Source organism: Falco punctatus, assembly GCF_963210335.1.
Source record: "Falco punctatus genome assembly, chromosome: 1".
Taxonomy (NCBI): domain Eukaryota; kingdom Metazoa; phylum Chordata; class Aves; order Falconiformes; family Falconidae; genus Falco; species Falco punctatus.
In genome coordinates, this window is record NC_137580.1 from 47768201 (window position 1) to 47792748 (window position 24548).

The 24548-nt window shown below is 39.4% G+C and overlaps 2 protein-coding genes across 14 annotated transcripts in view; both read left to right on the top strand.

Annotated features, from left to right (window-relative positions):
- SH3BP2 (SH3 domain binding protein 2) overlaps positions 1–2021 on the top strand; it is a 92860-nt gene extending 90839 nt beyond the window's left edge. For all 7 annotated transcript variants that reach the window (XM_080410632.1, XM_080410633.1, XM_080410635.1 and 4 more), the window contains one exon: positions 101–2021. In XM_080410632.1, the coding sequence (XP_080266758.1) occupies positions 101–238 (138 nt within the window). In that variant the 3' untranslated portion in view covers positions 239–2021. The remainder of the gene's footprint in view (positions 1–100) is intronic.
- A 7450-nt stretch (positions 2022–9471) lies between these two features.
- Positions 9472–24548, top strand: part of ADD1 (adducin 1) — a 66362-nt gene continuing 51285 nt past the window's right edge. For 5 of the 7 annotated variants that reach the window (XM_080410478.1, XM_080410483.1, XM_080410482.1 and 2 more), the window contains exon 1: positions 9499–9655. The gene's annotated coding sequence lies outside the window, so the exon portion shown is untranslated. The other 2 variants (XM_080410480.1, XM_080410479.1) reach the window with 2 other exon arrangements.

Here is a 24548-nt window from a genome sequence, read left to right on the forward strand (position 1 = left end):
ATGATTTGGGGTTTGTTGTTTTGTTTTGGTTTTTATTTTTTTCAAGAATGAGTTGGAAAAGTTACTATCAATGACTACATATGTGTTTGTTCTACAACAGGATTGCAAATTTTACCTGGATTCTGACATCATGTTTTTGAACATGGGAAGTTTGGTCGAATACTATAGCACTCATGTCTTACCTAGTCATGACAGCCTGATTCTTCGGTGTCCTTACGGTTACTCTAAACCAAGGTGACATGACTGGGCACAATTCACTGACTCCTGGGACAAATGGGTTCCCTGCTGCCCTTTAATTAAATGTGGGCTCCTACCACTGTTGGACATCCCATCGTTTGCACACAGAAACTGAATCTGTTTTAAGCATTTATTTTCCACGAATTGTATATGAACTCCATTTAACGAACTCTTGGTAAAGCCTTACAATCCAGATCAGTGGATTTTATGGTCTTTTAAAAAGATCTGAACTGATTATGCTGTGAAAACTGTTCACGATACCTACACCTTTTATAAAAGTGCTGCTATTACTAATCTTCTCGGAATGTGGAAGATGAACACGAACAAAGAAGTGGTCTGAATACAACTGATACAGAAAAGGGAAACTTCTGAAAGGATATCAGAATTCAGTTGTGACAGGGAATACTAATACTCTGACTTGAAGGAATTACTCCTTAAGTCAGCACTGGTGCTCAGCTGAGAGATTTTGTATTGCTTGTATAGTTGACATGTAAATAATGAAGACTTCTGTGCAAATAATTTGGTTTACTATAGGTAAAGATGATGAGGAAATGTGGCTTATTTTTTTAAGCCACCTCATACGTAAATGTAACTTCTGATTACAATGTCTGCAGTAATCAATATTGGGATACTATCCAACTGATAGCATTGTGGCATCCCACATACTACTTCATGAAGTTCACTTCAGATGGGCGTGGAATAATTTCCATTTGGCTTTCATGGGAGCCCCATTACTTAGTTCTGAACTGGAAGGGTAGATGCCACTAGTATTTTTAATGGGTATAAGAAGAGAGAAAGGACTACTTAAGATTAAGGAAGAAGGGAGGGAGCCTGAGTACGCCCAACTGACTAGTGGTTTTCTCTCACATTGCCATAATCAAAGGTTCTTTCAAACAAAACACAAAAAAAGCCCTGAAACCATGAGAGTGATGCTACTATGACTCCATGAATCTTTTTTGGTCAGTCTCTTAGGATCAGGTTGTCAGCCCATTGCATTCTGTTCTGTCCTAGGGCAATACACACTGACCTAGTCTACTTCTTGTAGATCACCAAGAATTTTTCCATTATTAAAATTGCTACTCAGTTTGTAGTTGTGTGCAAAATAAAATCTTATTTTAACATACTATCAGCACTATCAGACTATCAGTGATAGGCATTCGGTGCTTGTAATACTTGTTTCCTGATTTTTGGGGACAGGTATCCAAAAACCAAGGGCTAGGTATATCTGCCAAAATTATCCTATTCTTAAATTTTAATAAACAGGAGACATTTATTTTAATGACCTGTTAGGTAACTTTGTTCATTTAGAAGTACCGTTAAAGTACTGTTATAATGGTCTTGTACTCTAATAATGTTTACAAAACTTTTAATAATAATTAAAAATAAATAAATAAATCCTGTTAGTCCTGAAACAGAAGATGTTTTTGGCAGATAGATAATGTGTATGTCAGAGCAAATTGTAGGTTCTTGCAGTATTTACAGGTACTGTTTACAGAGTAAATTTTTCTGTCTTGGAATATTTGACTTCATTGTGACATGACAGTTATACTTACAGCATGCTATCTTTGGAGCCCTATTCAGATATTTACTTTAATTTTTTTTTCCAACCATATACTCAACATTTTTAAACTGTAAAAATACTTATGTATTCCAATACATTTAAAACATTACAATGTTTTTACCTGTGTAATACAAGATTTGCAAATATGTACATTTGGTGTTTATTTCCTTTGTTATATAAATGTATATATTTGTGAAGTAGATAAACTTTCCATGCCAGTTCACCGAATTTTGTGCAGTCATCTTTAACTTCATGGTTGTGTGTTTTAATGCTTTTGTTTGTAGTTGTGTTAAACAGTTCTTGAGTCTTCTAACCATGAAGTTTTCAGCCCCCTTAAAAAGCTGAGGCTGGCGTGGAGCCGCGCCATGGAATGTGAGTGCTCCGTGGGCCAGTTCTGGTAAGCAGAACTGATGCTGTGCGATGAACCACATGTTACTTGAATCTTCATGTAAGCAACAGTATCAGGGATTTGGCATTCTGGTCATCAGACAGTGTGGCTGGGGATGGAAATTACTTATTTTCCATTTACCTCAAAGTTTCCTGATTGCAGGGTTGAGGACTGAAGCATTCATTTTATCTATGGACACAAAATGCAGGTACAAAAGTAATAAAAAGAGTATCCTGGAGGAACAAGAATGTTTGAGCAAGAAAGCCGAGTCTCCAAAGGTAGACCTTCCCGTTTCCCAGCACCTAATAGTCCTGCTCAGAAATGTCAGTGTAACTTGGGTTTACATCTCATCTGTAGGCTAGTACAAATGCAGTAGGCTTACAGGCTCCCAGGTGTACATCTCTGATGTCTCCAGAACCCAAGGTAGGAGGTAGAGATAAAGATATGCTAGGTAATCCCTCCAGAAACAGGTAGATGGGTTCCAAACCAATCTGCAGTCATTTACAGTCTCTCTTCCAAGTCATCTTGCTCCTACATACTAGTCTAGTCTGTTTTATGCAGAATTAGGTGAAGTTAAATTTCTGCTGGTTTTAGGGAGGAAAGGCACAGCTAGAATGCATGGCTCATAGTCTGTCTCCTATGCCTCTTACTAACCTGACTGTCCTCTTTCCTTCACTGCCAATCAGCCTCTTGCATCTACAACCTACTGCAAGGTCCTTAGCTTTAAAACAGTTTGTGGAGAAGTATAAAAGCAGTATTTGGTATACCAAAAAAACCCTGCAGTTTGTGGGTTTGGTAATGTCCAAGTCAAAATAATTGATAATAGTTTGGAAAATGTCTTGCCTCTTGTATTTCAACTTCCAACTGTCACAGGTTATATTTGTTGGGGTAATCGCCCTTCTAGGGAAAAACAAGAGTGCTTTGAAAAATGACAGTTCCTTGTTTAAACTTTTAATCAATAGGCAGTATATCATAAAAAATGGACTTTTTATCCTGACAATTTTCCATGACAATGAAAGTGCTTTATTTCAGCAGTCAAATATTCCCTAGTTCAGAACCTGAGTTTTTACAAGAATGTAAATAAGCAGTGAGACTGTTCATGGCCTCTGGGGCTTTATACCTTGGAAAGCTCAAAGGGACGCTGAAGATTTCTGAAGCTTTAACTGTGATTATTTTGATTTTGGGGACACCTGCTGGTCAGCCTGTCCCAGGCACGGGAATAGTTGCTTGGCCTGGGCATAGAAGTCATTTGGGTAGAGATCAATATCTAGTGCCTTCGGATGGAAACGAGAGATTAAAGCTTAATTTCAGGTGGAAACGTGATGGGCCAGGTCTTTGAAACTTGAGATGCCTTTTGGCTTATCTTTCTCACGTAAGTAGCAGTGTTTAGCAAAATTACTCATGTGAATGTCTTTTAACCTAGATAACAACCCAACTGAATTTTATCTCTGTGTTTAAACTATTCTTAAAATATACTTTGAGGTATGTGATGGACTTCTGAGCACCACCTAAATTATTTACGTCATGAAGCATTAAAGATTTGTTCTGAACATTAAATACTTCACCTAGTAGCAATCACATGATGTCACAGTTGTTTCTATCCTACTGAATAGTCAACTCTTTGAAAGTGAAGGAGGGGTTTTTTTCTAGCCATGGGAGTGCTTGAGATGACCATGATTAAAACCACTGAAATAGGAGAGTTCATAGTTCTTTTACTATAAATACTCGAAGTGCCAAAATATCAAATAACAAACACTACTAAAACTTTTAGAGCAAATAGTGTTTGAGCTCACTTTAAAACTTGATGCACTGCAGTGATTTAAGTTCAGTGGGCTTAGTGTGCATGGTCAGTCTTGTAGCATAGCCATTCCCAAAAATCTATTCCTTCAGGACCTCCATTCCTGTATCTTGCTTACAGGATGGTCATTTCTATCCCTTGCCTGTACCTCCTTCCTTACAGCATCTAGTTACCAGGGAAGGGGGTAATCCAACCTCGCAGGGTCATGACATGGCCCTAACATGCATGTAATCTTAGATCAGAGAATTGTTTTGAATGTAATTTCACTCACGCATATCTCTACTGGAGTGGGTTGCACAGAACTGACAGCGCTAACAACTGTTTGCAGGATTAAATCTCTGGATGTATAAAACCAGGGAAAAACATCCAACCCTTCTTTGAGTTGCCACTTTTCTGCCTTTTAACAACCACTTTATATTAACTATCTCTGTGTAAAATCCTGGCAGAGTTGGTTCTTGTATTGGGAAGCTGAAGCCCACTTGAATCCTGACCTTAAAAGATTTTGCATGGATGGAGTTTTGCACCTGTACCGAAGGCCGGTGGTGGGAAAGTTCTGCCACAGCAGCACAGGGGCGGGGGGGAAGGGGGTCTATTCCATGTGAACTTACTGAAGGGTGTTATTACAGGATGAATAAGGAAAGATGTACGAGGTGTGGCCTCACAAGGTGTCTGCTTTAGGCTTCAGTGGTTATGCTGTGCTTTAATTTACACTGTGCTAACATTCATGCTTGTTTAAATTTTCCAAATAAATGCCAGCCACACCTTAACCATGGGAGTACTGCTGAAAATGTCTTTCTAATATTAAATGAGGTTTAAAGTAATTCAGAATTTGATATTCAAATATTGCAAAGCTTCTCCCGATTGATTAATTTTCTCCTGTATTTAATAACAATTAAAATATTAAATACTTTACAATGTTTTTCTTATGCTTCTTAACCCTTCTCATCAGTTTGAACTTGCCCTGGTGTATCTTTTTTTTTTTTTTTTTTTTCTCCTTTCTTTGTTTTATCCTCTTGGGTCTGTTTTTAGTTCTAAAGTTAGTTCAAAGGTTCCAACTTTTGTTAGTGGCACTTTCCCTTATCCTACTACTGAGGATGAAGATGTCATTAGAGAGCAGCTAAAGACAATCTCAGCAGCTCTAGTGATACTGGAATTAGTCAATGTGCAGAGAACATACATCTAGAAGGCATGTGATGCAATTAAAAGAATCAGATTTACTTGGAAAAGGATTTTTAAAAAAACAAACCCAAACCTCCACAGAGTGTTGTAATGTTAGTTCCTTTTGGCTAAAGCAATCATTGCACCTTTGGTTGTGTTTACTTGAAACTGTTATTTAGCAGCTTGAACCATGAAGCTAGGTTTACATTTCATCTCAATCGTGTATAAAAATTTCCCTATGCACTCTTGAGCATAAAGTCAATATTTTTCAAACTTAAAGCCAAAGTGGCCTCTCGGTTTAGTAGATCATATGAAATCTGACTTTTAGTGTCAGCCTGTTCCAGCTGCTCTGCCCTTTCCCCACCTGCTGCTTCAGTTCTCGTCATTTTTTATTTTTTTCAGCTCAAATACACTTTGGATGTTGTTCTTGTTTGGTTGGGGGGGGGAAATGAAAGTAGACCAGAATACATTATTCCCCTGCCGCCCCCCTCCATGTAGTTGTTCCATTTACTGTTTCTCAGATATGTATACATTAAAGATTGTTTCTACATACTATTTTCAAATCTGTGGGGAAGTTCTCCTTCCTTACATAAATCAGTGAAATTCAAAAAAGCAAGTCGCTCCTGTGAAGAATATGACTGCAGCTGGACAAAACCAAAGTTTCCAATAGCCCTTTTGACATAACCTTACCTGCACTGACCAATTTAGTAATACTACACATACGCCATGAGATACTATGAATGCTGTTATACACAGCTGAAACTAAGATAACCCATTACATCATTTTTTAAAAGCCATTTAAATTCAGTAATTTCAAAGAAAAATCTCTTTTCGGTAGTAATGCTACATGTGTGTAAGCTCACTCATACCACCACTAGCAGAGTCCCAGATGCCAGTGAGACACAGCACTTCCAGGGCTGCTCTTGGGGTATTTTGGACAGACAATTCATGCTTGTCAGTGCACGCCCTCCTACCACTCCAAGCCTTGCACCTGACAAGGAAGTTTAAACACTGAGACTCCCTTTTTGAAGGCCCATGGAAAAAGCAGCAGAGAATTCACATACTGGCGTTATTTCATGTAGAGGAGCCACGAGTGGAGTAAAAAGGTTTGCGTGAACTGAAAATGAATAATTGTAGTAGGGAAGCAATTCCTGCCCAGTCAACAGACTGTCAGGATAGAAGAGTTCTTGCAGGCCGAGAGGGAAAGATCTATTTTTGATACTATTATTCCCAGTTTGTAGGTAAGAAAACAGACCTGGAACTGCTGATGTGGAATGAGTGCACCCCATATAAAAGCAAAGATAAATGTCCTGATGCCAGATTTGTGACATCGACCTACTACTGCGCTTCTCACAGATAGCTGTAAACAGTCTGACCACCAAGGAGTGCTAATGCCAGGTAAAGAGGTCAGTTGTGTAAAAATAATGGTATAGTATTATTTTTCTGACACCTAAACTAAACTAAATAAAGATAAACTAAAATAATTTATAAATGAATACATTCACATTAACTTTTTTATTTGAGACTGTGTGATGTGCATTGAGTCAAGTGCTGCTGCTTGAGCCTGCTAAGGAAAACATCTTGCTGTGGATGAGTCAGCAAGTGGAACATCTGTACCACTGAAACAGTACCATGTTCTGACACCTCTCACGGGAAAATTGTGCGCTCTGTGAGTACAAGGTAGTATTTTTCTGGGTTTTGAAGGGCCAGTAATCATTTTCCAGTACGCGTGCAGATGTGTATATGGCAACTGCAAGCTTACTGGCAACAAGCTTGTCTTGGTTGTTTTCTCAGACCCCTCACCAGCAGTGCAAAGATCTTGATGGAGTCAAATACTACAGGCTGAAAAATACAGTGTGGTTCATATTGTACCTGTTGTTGTAGCTGTAATGCTGTAAAGCCAGCTGGTAAGAGTTAACAAAGACAAATTCTTTGTATCTTAAATAATGCAGTAGTGCATTTCCAGATTGTCTTTAATGCCTTATTTCTGCAGCACAGTGTACTATTTTAGTACACGTCGGTATGTATGTGCTCTCCCTTATGTTTCCACCCATTTAATCCTGCTTTTGCCTTTGCACCGGCACTGCCATTCCTGCAGCTGGGTAGAGGCAGTTCAGGAACCTGGTCAGGCCAAAAAACTGAACAGGCAAGATAAACGCCATCATGCATCGGCTTTAGCAGTCTCGGCCTGCAAAGCAGTGTGATTGAGTCGGCAGATTCAGCAGAAAGCTGGCCTCACCCCCTCCCCTGCCCCCCAGTTTTTCCATCAGATTAGCCAGGTGAAACAGTATTTTCTCTGGCTTCATGATTATGGGATGTGATGCAAGGGGCAGGGGGAAGACTGGAAGGGGCCAGCAGGAACCTGTGACCTTGGGCAGGTCACAGACTAGAACAGCAGAAGAGAGGGGTAAAGGAACAGCACTCCCCCGCAGCATTTCACCTTTAGACAAACAGGTGCGATGATCAAATGCATCCTTTGATCACCTTAAACTGCTTGTGACACCGCACCCGGTATTTACACAAACCCTTTAAGCCAGTGCTACTAGCGAAGGAAATGACCCTGCCCTCCCCCAGTCCCTGGGCACTGCTGCCGTCCTCAACATCCCCCTCTTTCTTGGCACTGCTGGTCTTGCAGCCATCCACTGAGCTGGAGAGGAAACCCATTCATTTTAAACAAAGCAGTATTTTTTTGCGGAGTTAGTTTGAACATGGATCCATTCTTCCATGTCCTTTACCAGACAAGAAGAAAGAGAGCTTTATGCGTTGAATGCCATGATGAAGAAAGAGGTGAGGTGCCAAGATGCAGGAGAATTTTGAGAGCGAGCCATCTATACACCAAGGGGAAGACAATGCATGAGGCATGTGGCTGGACCCTGCAGGTGTGGAGCACCTGCAGATCTCATTGAATAGACTTTGAACAAGGACAAAAGTATGCTATCTTGTATGTAAACACATCCACCGGGTTTAACAGGGTCCAACACTAGATAGGTGAAGTGACTTCAATGTTTTAGGCTTACAGAAACAGTTCTTACAAAAAAAAGTTCACACATGATTTGCTTATTATTAGTGATTACACTAACACATCTCCTGTTCTGGGATATTTCTGATTAGGCAGACCTGTGCCCAGCAGTGTCTTCTTGTCAGATGTGCCATAATCATTCTGTGTCATCACTTGACAACTCGACCACCATTTTTGGTAGCTGAATTCACATGTAAGTTTAGTTATAGCTGTATGGCCTCTTTTTTCCATTCTGAACACTGAACAAAAGAATATTAATTACCAGAAAGCACGAACTAGCTACATAGAGTGTGTTTCCTTGGTGGAGGTCGTTGGACCAGGCTTTTCCAAGGGGGAGATGTTTATAGCTCCTTAAGGCAGCCATCTGGTCCTGCTAACAGGAGTCTATCTTTCTTCAGATTGCACAGGTAATGAAGGCGAAGAGTTTAGTGTTTCTGAAAGCATCTTCCCAGACCCCCAACTCTTCATTCCACCTGTGGCAGGTACTATTCTATACAACAGTTTCCAAAAAGTGTAAAGCAGCAGTCTTAAAATGATACAGAAATTATACTAAAAATGTACAGAAAATAACGATAGCCTATGGAACAAGTTAACTTTACAGTTGGTGCTTTATTTGCAGTGATGTAACAAACTGGGGGTTTATACTGTCAAAAGATTAAGACTTAAAGGGATGATTTATGAAGATTTGATCAGGTCTCCTATGTACAAGCTATACAATATATATGCACACTTTCTGAATCTAGTATACAACTTCTCATTAGACTGGCATTTGACAGCTGGAGGATAGTCGACTGACTTAAAGACCTTCAGTTTTGACAGGTATCTCTAACCCTCGCCAACGCAGTTCTCAAGCTTGACTACTCTTGCTGGGTATCTGCACTTCTGGATCGACCTTGACTTGCAGTGAGCTTCCAGCGATTAAATACCGTAATTGCAGTGCGTTAAGGAACGCTCTATCGCAACGCTTCCTTGGCAGTTACTTGATTTCTGCCCCTATCTCAGCCTGCTGTGAGATAAGCTTCCCGGACGACGCGGTGCTCCTTCCCGAAGGCACCCAGCTCCACAAGAAACCCCTTCCCTGTGTCGGGGGGGCTCTTCACACCCCCGGTCCAGTCGCTGGGGGGCCAGCCGACACGCCCGGTACCTCAGGACCCACGAAGCGCGACCCCGGCTGAAGGAAACCGCGGCCAGAGGCGCCGGCACCGCTCCGCGCCGTCCCCCTCACGCGCCGCCTGTCCGCCAATAGGGGAGCCGCTTGGTCGCCGAGCGTGCGCCCTCCAATGGGCGGCGCGGTTATTGGCCTGCGGCCTCGGGAAGCCGCACCCTGTCAGGTGGGGGGCTGGGGCCGCTCGGTGGCTGTGGGGGAGGAGGGAGCGGAGCGGCGGGAGGCGGAGCTGGGGCCAGCGGCGGCGGAGACAGCCTCGGCAGGGGCACTGTCTGTGGCGGCCCCTTCTTTCCCGCTCCCTCCTGCCGCCCTTTATCGTCTGCCCTCGGGTGAGCGCTGCGGGGGCGGCGGCGGGAGGCGCAAGAGGGGCGCCGCCGGTAACGGTCCGGCGGGAGGGGGGGGCGGAGGAGGAATGCGGGGGGCGCGCGCGGCACTGGGGCGCAGCCGTTAACGGCCCTCGGCGCGCGGGGAGGGGGGGCGCAGCCGCTGGTGGCGGGGAGGCTGTGCGGGGGAGAGGGGCGCCGCGAGGAGTGGGGAGGCGAACCCGGGGCGCAGGGGCTGGAACCAGCTTGTTTAGCCCGGGGCGGCGCGGGGGAGGGGAGGGGAGATGGGGTTGTCCCTGCCTTGAAAACAAGCCGGGGGGGGCGCGGTGTCTGCCCGCTGCTCGCAGGGTGCCCGCGGTGAGGGCCTGGGGCGGGGAGGGAGGGTCTCGGCTCGGAGGTGGCGGCGGGCACGGCGAGGTCGGCTCTGGCTGCTGGCTGGGATGGGGCGGTGGGGCTGAGCTGCGGGGGCGGCTGCGGGTCGGAGGGGCGCTCCTGTCAGCCCTCTGCGGAGGGACGGTCCCGGCCCGCGCCCACCGCGCCGAGCGGGGTGCGATGCTCCCGCTGCTGCTGCTGCCGCCGCAGGAAGCGGCTGCTCAGCCTTGAAATCTCCATTGCACCCGAGCGATGCGGCTGCGGGCTCTTCCCTCGCCGCCCTTCTGCTTCACCTGCCCCTTCTTCCAGGATGCGAGGTGATCTGCTGAGCGTGCTTGGCCGAATGCGGGCGTTAGTGTGTCCAAATACTCGTCCGCAGAGGACGTAGGAATGAAGGAGGAGATGCGATGGTTGTGCGGTGGTATTGATTGGCGGGGCACCAGCAGCAGCAGACGGGCAGTTGTTTTGTTTTCCCTGCTGGAAGGGTTATCTATATTTTAGGATTTCCAGTGTTTGCTTCCAATACAGAATTTCATATCTTTCTGCAAGTAACTACTGCATTGTCTCTGTGCTGCTTTTGAGGTTGATTCTTGATCTGCATTTGGCTTTACTTAAAACTAGCAGTTAGGGAGGGGGAAAAGCCAGTGAAGCTGGAAAAATATCCATGGCTGTATTGAGACAAGGGGCTAGGAGTAGCGCGGGGTTTAAATCTTTCATGAGATAATGCTGTAGTTTAAGTGGTGTAAGCTCATAGCTGGTTTTGCTTCATTCTTCCCTTTTTGGGAAGTTGCTATAGATCATATCGGTGTCATATACCAAAAGTATTCTCTTTTTTTGCATGGTGCTTTATGTCTTTATAGGAGCTTTACAAAACAGGTTTACCTGCAGCTTATAAATTCTCAAACTGCAACTACTGCTAGATAATTTCTTTATGTTTTGCTGAAAGCTACAGGTATCTCCTGCAGACACGCTATTTACAGCACTGCGATCTCGTAACATGACTGAACGTGCTAATGTAATACTTGGCAGTTCTTAGTTGCCATAAATTCGTTCCTTTTTATAGGAAGAAAGAATTTATTTCAAAAATAAAAAAATACAAATTCTTTCTAAAATAGGCTTCCATTTTTCTTTATTAAATTTATTGATGTAACAATTCTGTATTCTCTATTAGGAAATACTCTTTTTAGAGCTATTGTGTAATAAGTGAGGAAAAATGCAACTATAGACTGGACTTCTGGAGCAGGTGGATTTAGTATTTCTTTATGTTCAGTAAGCAGACTTGACGTGATCTTATTTGTAAAAATACTCTTAAGCAAACATAATGTTTTATGTAGTTTGCCTCAATTACAGAATTTAAACTTTTTTTTTTTTAGGGATTTTAAATTTTTAAATTCAAAATTTTCTTTGGGGAATTCTGAGGAAGAGACCGTTGCAAATTTTTAGATCTTCACTGTGGCAAGATAATACGTGCATTACTATGTTTGTGTGTTTAAGTATCTTGTAGTTTTACCAGAGTTCTGTTTTCTGTATGAGGTTCCACACCAAGGATAGTTTTTAGCCAAAACCTGTTGTGTTGTCTGAATATTTTCTTTTGACAGTTGACTGTTATAAAATGGTGTGAGAAACCTGAACATTTGTGCTTTATCTGAAACAAGGACTTTTGCTAGCACGTTGTGCCAGTAAGTTCATTACAGTGTGGTTCGCTAACGCTGCAGAGTGACGAAGGGCATTTACTGAATCAGTATTTTTCTGTGACAGTTCTTTTTAGATGTGCCCAACAGATAATGACTCAACTCTTCTCATTCTTTGAGATTCACCATCAATATTAGGTGTTATTTTGCTTATATGGAGTTGGATCGCTTGATGAGGTTATGTGGACAAGCACATTTGAGCATTGAGAGACTTTGACAGGAGTAGGGGTAAACCTACTTCTGCCCTATTCAAGCCTTGTTTTTTCAAGGGTGGCTTTGCAATATGAAATGCTTTTAACGAATCTCCTCACCCAGCATTCTGTGGCTTGCTCTAGGAGGAAAAAGCTGAATTTTCAAGTAGCCAATTCTGTTAATAAATAGAATAAAATGGGAGAAAGATGCTCTAGCATGTAGATTGCTAGTAAGTATACAACTTCTATGTGACAAGTGCTTTTCAAATCTGAGGCAACTAGACAGTAAATCATTGTACCTACTGATTTTCTGAATTGTAGAGTTTTCTTAATTATTTAAGAACTGTAGCAGTGGTGAATAGTGAATAATTTGTAAATCCCAAATGTTGCTATGCAAATGAGCCAGTTCTGCTGGGAAAAATTCATAGTAACAAAATTTGCCCACTACTTTTATGAAAGAGAGCGTATCAAAGAAGTGTAGCTTTTGTTGTATAGCGGGGACACGAAGTGAAAAATAATGCTAAATTTCTGGGTTTGATGGCTTTTAAATTAGAATTTGCTGTTGGACTATGCTTTGTGGCAGAAAGCAATCTCTGAAATAGCACTGTATTAGTAATTCATATTATAACTAAATATTTCTTAAACACTCGTAGATTGAGAAGGGCTTTATATTTAAAAAGTGATTGTGAGCAGCTATGAATGTAAGTTTAAACTGCTGATACTGTTGTGCAGGTCATTTGACATCTCCTGAGGAACCTGTGTAAAACTCCTCTGTTAAATTATACATCTTCTATATTAACAGATTAAATAGCAGATATTTTTTAAAAATAGAAGTTCCTGGATTACCTGTTTTGCAGTTTTTATTCATATAATTTAATCGGCCTTTTCAGGGGAATAGGAAAACATTACCTAGTCTTGCCACTTATTCAGCATTTCTCTTCAAAAATACCCCTTTTTGGTAGGGCTGATAACAGTACCTGTACAAACCTGTCAGTAAAGAAAGGTGTAAAGTGTGAATCATGTAAACCAGTGTATTTCCTGAGGAAAGCTGCTTTTCATTAGAGGTAATGCTCCTTCAAGAGTACTGGTTATATATCTTTATCTATGATGATTTTTTACTTTAAAATTACCTTTTTCCATGGTTACTTTTCCTATCACTTTAAAGTATTGCATGTACAATAAAAAGGTTCTGTAGTAATTTCAAGCAGTGTTCAACATAACTTTATGATAACATCTGTTACCATCTTAGTAAGTGTCTGTTGTTTGTTGAGAATAATCTTGATAATCTTTAGTCAAATTGAAGCAAATAATCGTTTTCTTTCCTTGCCAATCACAGGATGTTGTTTACTGTGGTTTTGTCAGTTCAGAAATTTTAGTGGTTAGTAGTTGCAGGAGTTGCAAGGGCAGAGACTGCAAGAAACACCCGTTTTAGAACTACTGCTTTTCAAATCAGCTGTAAGCTGAGATGATGTCATTTGTGATGAGGGCTATGGTTTTAACATTCTAACCGATGATCCTGGTCTTGAATAAAATTTAAGTATTGCTGCTTAGTTTGGGGAATTTTAAAGCCTAACCGTTGTTCATTTCAGGGCAAATGAAGTTTCAGTGTAGAGATGGATTTGAATAACTACTGCCAGTCAAGCTGGCTGACCAGCATGTATGCTTGCTGGCTTTGCTGGATTGACTCTGACCATTAAGAAGAAACTGAAAATGTCCTTGAAGGTGTAGCCAAACAGGAGTAATAACTTCTTCGGCACCTTCCTAGCTTCTTCCTTTTGACCTTGCTCATTTTATTGCATTTTGAGGAGTGATCTCTGCCTGCTCTGTTGGATGCAACTACTCAGTGAAAGCTCAACCTTTCAACTTTAGATCAGGTCCATTAGCAAGCGGGACATCAAAAGTGTTTTTCCCCACAGATTTATTAAACATCAACAGACATGAAACTGCATTTTAGTTCAGTTTTAAAACTGGGATATTAGGAGCTGCTCTTTAAAACTGAGATTTGGGAGTTTCCATGCTCTTCAGGTGAAGCAGGTATTCCTTTGCATTTGTAATTGACTGATGTATTTGGTTTGTCTTTTAAAATTATTGATGTTTGCACTATATTTTATGTATGTTTTTCAGATCTTGACTCATGAAATCTGAAAAGATAGGGAGTAAAATGTTCTGGAGTTCTGGGATTTTCTTCCATATCCTTAATTGAATTGCTGGAAAGGGGTCATGGAAGCAGTGAGCAGTAAATGCAGTTAATCAGTAACTTTTTATGGTGTCTTTGATACTTTCTCATCAAATTAGTAGATAAATGTTTTACACTTATACACTGAAGATTAGAGGGAAATCAAATTACCTAAGATCATCTAGGTTTTTGGCTGGAATTAGTAAATATGTAAAATCAGCTTTGGACTAAAACCTAATTTGACTCACAGCCATAGAAACCTAGTTTGATGTATTATGGGTTTGTTTTCATTTTGTCTGTACAAATCTCAGATTCCTGTTGTGGTGCTTTTTATACTTTTTATCTCGCTCTTGTTTTAGATCTTGAATCTTGAGAGGTCTGATATGCTATTTCAGCTTTATTATAACTGATGTCAGATTAAACCAGCAAGTGTTTGGGAGAACCTTGACCAACGAAGGTTGCCTTCTGTGGGTTTTTTGGTTAGTTGATTTTTTGTTGGTTTGGGGTGGTTGGTTTGTGGTTTGTTTATTTTGTTTGTTTGTTTTGTTATATAGTACTGATCATAAAGTTACTGTTCCTGCATTGTGACTATGGATGTGAAGGATAAGGCATACTTTGCATTTAGTCTTTTTTTAACAGATCAAATAATTTCTCTCTGTATTGTCACTGCAAAATACTGCTGAAAATCTATAAAGTATGTATGTACATGAAACATCCGTTCCATCTAAAACTCAGCAGAAGACATTGCTCTGTTGTGCATTAACCGAGCGACGCAGTGTACTTGTGGGGTTTTTTTCCTTCAAAAAATCTTGTTTAACAAAGCTTAGCATAGTAAATCTGAATCAACACAGCTTAAAGTATTCCAAAGTTAAAGGGACTTACTTTATTTTTTGCTTCAACTTCTGAACCTGTTAGCTACATTCTGCTGAATTTAACAGGAAAATGGTGACTTCAAACATAGAAAGTTTCTGCCAGCAGTGGGATAGCCTGATAGCCAAACATGTGCCCCTATTAAGGGAGGGACATGGCTTCTGATTTGTTTCGAGAAGAAGGAGCATCTGGCTGTGTAGCTATTACATACGTGCCTGCCAGTCAGTGTATGGATAGCTCCAAACCAGTTGTCCTGTATTTTGCCACTTGCGTGGCCAGCCTAGGTGGGCCAGTGCTCAGCTGCAGGGAGGAGCAAGGATGGACTCGTGGAGGATATAGGGGAAAACATGAGGACTTGGGATAAAAAAAGGAAAAATAGGGAAGCATGGGAAACTTCAGTTGATAGGAAATCATGTTTAGCTAGTTCTGGCATCTTCCTCTAGGTGCTTTCAGTTACTGAGAAGTTCTTCATGATTTTTAGGTAAAGTTGTACACAACTAAACTGCTGCTTTGTTTTTTCATGTCACTTCAAGTTTCCATATGATATGAATAACAGGTTCAGTGTAAAGCACAAGATTGTATTTTGATTCCAAAGTAAACTTCCTTTCCTTGCTGTGGCTATCATTTGTAAGTTTAAATGTGTATATAGCAAGGTGTGGGGGGTGGTGTGTGTGTGTGTGTGTGTGTGTGTGTGTATGTGTCCCCTTAGACTTGAAGTAAAACTTACTAGATGGTAAGTTTTTGAAGGTATTCTGGTAGTTGTGGTTGTAAGTGATAGCTTGGAAGTATTTCAGAACAATTTTGTATATTTTGAGTGAATTAAGGATGAAGATGTCAGGGAAGTAGCGTTTGTTCTTGTAAATTATTTTTCATGAAGTGTTGGTGGCCAGAAGTATACAGTAAAAATTTATTTGGTTGTGTAGAACTTTTGTGGTACAGTATTAAATTATTCTTGAATCTATTAATAGGCAGAAAAAATTAAACTAAGAATGATTTTAGGTGTTTGCTTAGATCTCAGCTATACAAATGAAATTAATCTTTTTTTCCTGTTTGCTTGTATGGGCATTTGGGTAGAAAGTTAGTAAATTCTTTAGAGCTTTCCCAAAGCAAATGAATCCTACATAGTTTGGATGAAGAGGGAAATAACATATATATGCTTAATCTAAGGGAAAGCTATTTTGCCTTCTACGTGTCAAGGAAAGGTGGTTGATTTCTGTGCCTTGGATTCAGAGAGGACCATCCTTTTCTCTTTGCTGCTACTTGTGACTGAACGTCTGGCTGTGTCTTCTTCCCACTTTCCTTTCAATCTGCTTTAGAACCTGCACTAATCTTGATGCTGCTGAGTTATGTGGATCGTCTTATACTGAGTTTTTTGTCTCTCTCCTGGAAGGAGAGGATGTTTGTGATTGCAACATAGGGTAAGGAATTTGACAGGTGGGACATCCACTTCTGGATCTGCCATAGTCTTTATTGTTGATCTAGGACACTTTCTTTGACTCTGTTCCAGCCTGTTAATGGAGATGTTGGTGTAAGTACAAGGAAACAAACCTCAGTTAAGATGACTTATACCCTTGCTTCACAGTTGTGGAATGATAGCCCTTACAGTATCCTCCGGTTTTCCCTCACTGCAGCAACCTGGGGAGGAGCCAAGAGCAGAGAACACAGTGAACAGTTTGCTGCACAACTTGGAAGAAGGTAGTCTCTCAAACTGTCCTCTGGTCTGCCCAGCCACCAGAAAATAAAAAGCATTTTGGCAGCTGGTCAACAAAATCTAGAAATGGTGAACAGAAGTCTGGGAAGCATGGTTAAAAGCTGAATGTCAGCCAGAAAAGCTGGACTTAAGCAGTCTTGCGAATTATGAGGGCAGCCTTATTAATTGAACATTCTGGCTGGTGGAAAAGTTGCCTGAGGCTTAGAGTCTTTATGGGTCAATACTTAACCACTAAAGTGGGGAGACAACCCTCCATGCTTCAAGCAAAGCTCACAATGTCAAAAATAAACCTTTGTAGCTGCATTCGTTGCTCCTGTTGTATATTTAATGGATTTGGGGTCCTATCTAATGTGAAGTAGCTGGCCTCTGAGAAAGGCTGAGACTACTATTTTTCCTGCTTTTTTTTTCAGTCATTAACATAAGTGTGATATGACACTGGAATAGTGTCCATTATGCTAATTATTTTTAAGCATTTATTAAAACAACCCCAAAATACAAAGAATGTCAAAGATTGCATAATGGAAGGACATGTAGGTAAGGTAATTAGTTACTTAGGATGTCCTGGGTTTGTTTTCTGTCATGTCACCTTTTTAAAGAGCTTAAGCTTATTTCTACATTCCCTGGTTTTCAGGGCATTGTCATTACTGTGTTCACATATGTTAGTTCTATATTAACTATATTTTCAGAAATTCATTACGCTTCCATGTCAAATGGGGGCACATTACTGCACATTTGCAGTAGTGTAGTTACTGGAGTCAATTAAGAATGAGGCACATTTCAAATGCCTCTTTTTTTCTTTGCAGACCTTTAATCAGGAGTAGACACCTTCTGAAATAATACTCTTATTTGTTATCGGTTATTGGTTTGAAGACCTGTTGTGATACCAAATACTTAATTGTAGAAGGGAAAGGTGAGGTCATTCAGTCTGAAATTTTGTATTTGCTATTTTACTACTTGTATTACACTTCTTGCTTGTTTAATTTAATCTGTAATTTGATGTGCTAATCATTAATTACTAGGATGAATTCAGTTTGTTTGACTGAAACTGAAATCTAAATTTATTTTTTCAAGGATTTGATGATCTGAGAGAGTAATCTGGTAATTTCCCCCTCCCTCCTCTCTGTTGCTATAGTAATCCTAAATTTGAACCTTGTTTCTGCAGACTTTTTTTCCTTCAAGTGTTACAGTGTGTGTGCAGTGTGTTATCAAACCAAAATATAATACAGGTTTTTTAATTTGGATGTAACGTCTGAGGAAAAGCTGAAATGAAGCAGCCCTAACTTGCTTTCTCTTTTTCTCGCTCTGGGGAGACCTCGTGGCGTTAATCTTTTTATTCATGTTTTAGATACACATCATTTAGGGCAAGAAACAAAGAAAGAAAGGCTCAACTGAAGCAAAAAAAGACCCAGACCTCTCTGAGTGTCATGAAAATCTGTTAATTATTGTAATGATAGAAGTGAACATTCAACTTGCAAAGGCTATAACTTAGTTTAGCATCCAAATGTTCTTGCAATTCCAGTTTTACAGCAATGTTCAGCACTTACTTGAAGAGGTGCTTTCAGCTACTTCTGTTGTGGCTGAACTTTTGATACAGCAATAAATGCAGGTAATTCTGGCAACTGTATAAAAAAATTGTGATCTAACCAAACTTTGATGTTATTTTTTTTGTATACAACAAAGTGGAGATGCAAGATCTAACAAAGTTAATAGCAGAGTAACATCAGGAGAAAGCAGAAAACCTTAAAAAAAACTGATCACCTGTCTTGTCAGGAAGCGTGGAGACAATGAAATAAGACTAGAATAATTCAGTTACAGGTGAAAGACTACATGAAAAGTTTGCCTTGATTTTCAGTGAAGACAGTTTTGAACACATGCACACTGGCAAATAGGTCTTGCTGAAGTGAGAATATAAAAATTATTTCCATGAAGATAAAGTTGAACTTTGAGGGTGCAGATCAGTGGGCCTATGTAATATTTACTCTGAAATTTTGAAGTGGTGCGTGTAATTAGAGGCAAGAATTGTTATTAAATGTTAAGGCGAAGGGCTTCGGATGGCTAGTGAGCAGCAAAATTAGTCAGTATGTTTAGAAGAAAAGGTGGTCCGAGATAGTTATTGCATCACTACTGTGACCTTAATATTCAGGTATTTGTGTTGATTTAGAATGAGAAGCTATTCTGTATGGAGGTAAGATGAAATGGGGTATGAAGTGATACAGCTCTTGACAAAGGAAGATGCTATCACAGAAATATAATGGCTTTTTTTTTTTAAGATACCTGACTTCTTGGAGAGGATACATGGTCAGCGCTGACTTCTTTTAATTCAGGGGTCATATAATGTGTAATATGATTCCATGTAAAAACTAGAGTGGTATTTCTGTGAAAATTGATTCGAAGTGGTGACAGGATATGTCAGGTATGGATAGAACTGGATGATCAGAAGATGATGTGTTGGAAGTATGTTAGTAGTAGTATTTGTCAAGAGTCAGTTTCAATATTTAGTATTTTCATTAAAAACATTGATGCATTCCTATTTCTTACGCCAATCTCATGTTTTCTCATTGGGTATCAAGTATCATCAGTATAAAAGATGGTTTTGCACAGAACGACGTTGAGACCTTAGGACATGACCAGCAGGAAAAGGAGTCATGTTTAATAGCATTAAAAAAATGAAGATGATCGTATAACAAAAAATCAAAGTTAGCAACTGTGAAAAGCAGTAGGATAACAGGAATACTGCTGTTGCCCTACTAATACTTTTCTTTAAAGAAGAAAAGTGGTATTGACTTTTCCTGGTGCTGGTGAAAGCTTATCTGAAATATCGTGTCTAGTTGCTGTCATCCACCATCAAGAAAAAAGGAATGTATTTGGACTGGAAGAGGTACAGCAACTGATTCTTAGAATGACGAAGGGAATGGAGAATTTTTTCTGTAAGAGGGACTCTGAGTGTCTTGTTTGATATGGGAAAACAACACGTGAAAGAGATTGCTCTTCATAAAAATGAGTGAAACAGTACAGGTGGGTAAAAAGAGCTTAAGCTTGAGGCATAAGAACAAATGGATATAAACTACCCAAGAATAAACCTGATCTGGAAATTAGAAAAGATGGTTCCTAAGCAACGGAGGCATAGAAGTCTGCAACACCCTTCCCCTAGGAGTAGTGGAATAAGACTGTCTTTAAGATGGAGCTGGTTAGCTTATGTAAGGGAAGGGGGAGGGGATATAACGTAGTTTTCCACAGTACCTTGGGATTTGAACTCCTTGACCCAGAATATCCATTTTTTCCCATGATTCCTGCCTTGTTAGTCAAAGATGATACAGTAACTTGACCAGATATTGTCCAGAGACCAGCAGGGACACCTGTGGTCTGTTTCTTGGACAAATAGACCAGTTGTGTTCTGAGGCATATAGATACTTACATCAAGGGACAATAAATGTTAGACAAGTTGGATGTTTTAAATGCTGTTTTATGTAATACACTACATCGTGTCTTATGTAGTGCATATATATGTATTGTGTTTAGCATTAAGAAACTCCAGATCAACACAGAATAATCATATTCAACAGATTTAATAATGAGCCCTGTATTGTTTTCTTCTCATGCTGTTCTGTGTGACTGAAGGAAGTTGCCCACAACACGTGCACAGCTATGTCATTGTCTTCATATTTCTCTGAGAATTCTCCTTTGAGCTGTTAAAAAAAAAAAAAAAAAAGAGTTGATGCAAGCTGAAGGGTTGATGTGAAAATGCTGTATACCATGTTGCTCTGTCTTGCCCTGTTGTTCCAGTATATGGTCCTAAGACTGTCCATCTAATAAGCTTGGAATGTAATACTTTGAGGAAGCATCGTGCTTGTGTTTGCACTAATGAGAGACGCTCCCATACCTCTGTATAATAGAAGATAGGTGGTTTTAGAGGAAACTTGACAAAGAAAAAGGTTCTACTGCCTTTTCCCAGACAGAAAGACACTAATTGGCAAATTGGGGACTTAATGTTGCCTGAGGTTACAATATTTTTCTGATTTATTCAATTGTTAGGACATGTTAAGTCGTGATTTAATTCCTGCTGAGGTATTTCAGACCCGGGAGGGAACTTGTGCACTCTTTTCTGCAGTTGTTTCGTCTGTATCAGTACTGTATGCTGCCGGATATGTTTTTTGTTATGAACAGAAACAGAGACAGAAATACAGTATCTGCTTTATATTTTTCCATTCTCTAACTCTGCCTCACTTACTCATTCTAAGTGTTCATCTACAAAGCTTCGTTTTTGGAAGGAAGTTCAAGCATGGAAAGTAGTTTGGTTAGGACAGGATAGAAATTTAATGAAGTTTGAAAGGTTCCTTCCTGACTCTGCTTAATGTGTGTTATTGACTTCCCTTCAGCTGTTAGTTGAATTTCCTGTTGATTTTTGGTATAAATAATTGCCAAAGCAGTGTCTAGCCCTATCTGTGTGCTTAAATTAGATCTGTTTTCTTTATTCACAAGTTTAACAGTATTTTAATGTTTTTAGAAATAATGTAGAAGACTGAGAACTAGATCTTATTTCTTTAAATGGCTGTATTCACACATAATGATGAATATGAATGGTAAATAATTACATAGGCGTAACATCAACTAATTAAATGGCACTTTGCAGATGTTTAATATTAGCAAAGTTACATCCCAAAATGGATTTTTTTGGGATAAGTGCTTGACAGTTATGATTTTGAAAGCTGATAAATAATAGTTAATACTTTAAAGCTTGAGGAAGTGTTCACTATTATATGAATATTGACTAAATTGTGTTCCTTCTGCTTTATTATTTAGACATTCTCTCTTTTAGTTTAAACAGGTGTGAAATAGAGACAGTCTTATATAATAAAAAAATCTGAAGTCTGAAACTGGCGATAGCCACCAAAGAGTGGATGACTTAGCAGACGTCATCTTAAAGCTCTTGCAGTGAGGAGAAGGTATTTAGTAATACTGGTATTTTGAAAGACTGTATTAATGTCTGTGCAGTAAGAAAACTGTAGAAGTTGGTTACCTTGACTTTTTGTTCTTAAAGTATGTTTTTCAGCTATGCTGTGTAGGATTTATCACGGTAACTGAAAAGGTGTCAGATTAAAGTAAGTAATGTTTTGCCTTGGAGTGATAAAAATAATAGAAATAATTACTGAAAAGCCAAGTAATTTTTTTTCTGATTTTCTTAATGAGTATGACTTATCAGCTTCACCCTTCTGGTAAACCAGGTAATTTGTTAACTGAAAATATACTGTTAAACAATGGAGAGAGCAAAAAGCTTTCTGGCTTTATATGCTTTTAAAATTCATTTATCTGTCAAAATTGAAGCTGAGTATTGCTGTTGTCTTAAATTGGAATAATCTTTTATTACATGTTCTAGAATGGTATTCCCTGCAGGTATGACCTATGCTTTAGCTAGTTCTGAAAGGGATGCAGTCAACATTGGAATAATTTATATTTTTAGCGGCATATTCAGATCTGGCATTTTGATTTCTTATTTTGAGTCATGTCTGTTAACTTTTTTTTTTTTTTCAAATATTGTGTCATGTTAGCTGGTGACACGCTTCTGGGTTGTTGGTTTTTTTTTTTTTGGTAAATGTTCTTAGAGGTGTATTTCTTGTGTTGGCACTGTGCCTCATAAACATATAAAATCTGAACTGCCTTGTAAAGTGAAGATGAAGATGCATGTTGACATGCAGTTTGATCTTTGGAGGATAAATCCAAAAAATCTTCCTTCTCTCTCTTCCCCCCAAAGAAGAGTGAGTGTATATCTTTTTAAGACTTGTTGGATTAGATTAGTTTCCTGTGAAAAATGTTAGGGAATAGCTGATGGAGACACTAGTATCTGCCACAGAACAAATCTGCAACAAGGAGATACAGTACAGTGACTGCTTCATGGGCTGTCTGGATTTTGTTACCATTAATTTATTCCTACATTATGAAAGATCTAGAAAACTGAAACAAATTAAATTTAACAGTTTTGTGTAGGTTGCTTGAGACTTGGAGGAGTGCAAGGAACTTGAGGATGACAAAGAAATACCAAGGGTAAGGCTGATAGCAGACTCATAAACGAGAATAATTTAAGCCAGTGAGATATATTGCCATTTTGTGTCATTAAACATCTTCATTAAAAAAATCTGATTTTTAGTGATGTTCATAGAAGTTCATGAGATTAAGGGGTGGGTGTGTGGAATTTAAAGTATTTCCTGTTCATTTTTAGCTGATGTTTGAAATTCTATAGTAAGGTCTGGTATTAATAGGAAAGGAAATAGTGGGCAAGTATGAGGCAAGAGAGAAAGTTAAAGTTGGTTTAGTTTAGAGAAGACAGATGAGAAAAATAAATTGAAAGTCAGAAACAGTTCTAAAAATCTGGATTACATTAAACAGAGGATTTCTCGAGGATTTTTTTACACATAATGTATTTAAAACACCCTGTTTTTAAGAAGTCACATTCTGTATTAGCCCATGGGACTTATGCTATGAGATATTGTTACAGTGAAGAGTTCAGCACAGCATAAAGTAAGGTTAAACATTGTATAGCAGTTATACAAGGGATGTCAAAATGGATGTAACTTTTTTCACGGTGTAAAGAATAAATCAACAAATCACTGCAGATGAATGTGTGTGTGTTACACTGTTTTTAAAATTGCTCACTAGCCATAGTTAATCAGGATATTTGGAGTTTAACCACTAGTTTGACTGAGTTTGGCAATTTTTGCCCTTTTAGATAAAGTTTTGACATTTACTTATAAAACCCCAAATGGTTCTTACTCTGGCAGCTACAGAATCTCTTTGTATACAAGAGAATGCTACAGGATCTCTTCCTTATAAAATCAGGGCAGTTGACTAAATAAGCATTGGGCTTAGTATTTGAGCATTAGAATTGCCAGACTTTTCTTTTGGGCTGAAAAAAAATATGATTCAATCTGAAGCTACTAATTTCTGTCTTTGAAGTAGCTGAAGTTGAATGATCTGTATAGATTGCATATATCTTAAGTGGGATTTCGAGCAGAGACATGATAGTATATATGGGTGTCAGGATATGCATAGAAAGGCAACATTTTAATATTAAAAATGGGATAGTAAATGTCATTCACCATGTGACCCTATAGAAAACATTTTTGTTGGATTTCATAGGGTTCATTGGATGTTTTGATACTGAACAATTCCAATGAAGTGGGAGTTGCTTATGGCCCAATATGTATTTATTTCTGTGGATGTGTTAGATTGTTTTGAAATCCCTTAAGAGCAGGAACTTCCGTTGAGCACCTGATTGCAGTTTCAGATGGGGGGTGTGTGTGTGTTTACAAATTACCTAGCCTAGTCTGTTACCCAGCTCACAGCACGACTGCACAGTTAGTTGTGTAGGCTCAGCAATGTGGCAGGCACAATGTGGGAATAGCTGTCAAGGGCAAGTTTGAATTGTATTGTGCTCCTGAGAAAGCATGATCTAGTTACAAAATATGGAAACGAAGACATAAAGAGTAGATGTTTCTTCATATAAAATAATGCTGTTGTAAAAACAAATACCGCAAGCCAGCTCTAATGCAAGTGATTATTGTTTTCATTTCACACAGTAGTTTTGCCCATCTCCTTGGAGAGCTGCTTCTCAAATTCTAAGGTTTTGTTGAGATCACTTGGACTTAACATGGGCAGAAACTACTGGCATGTATCCGACTGCATGCTGTTTGGGAAATAGCTGTGAAAGCTGGGTTTAGAATTCTGGCTTTGAATACTGTGTGCATGTCACTGTTCTGCAATTTCTGATGCCAGTAGCCTTTCAATGAACTTGAAAGAACTGTACGTGTGTATTTCAGCAATAAAGTAGTGGCAGTAGGGTTTCTAGAAGGAGTTAATTTTACAACTTGAGTCAGGAATGAAAGTACTTTGTGCT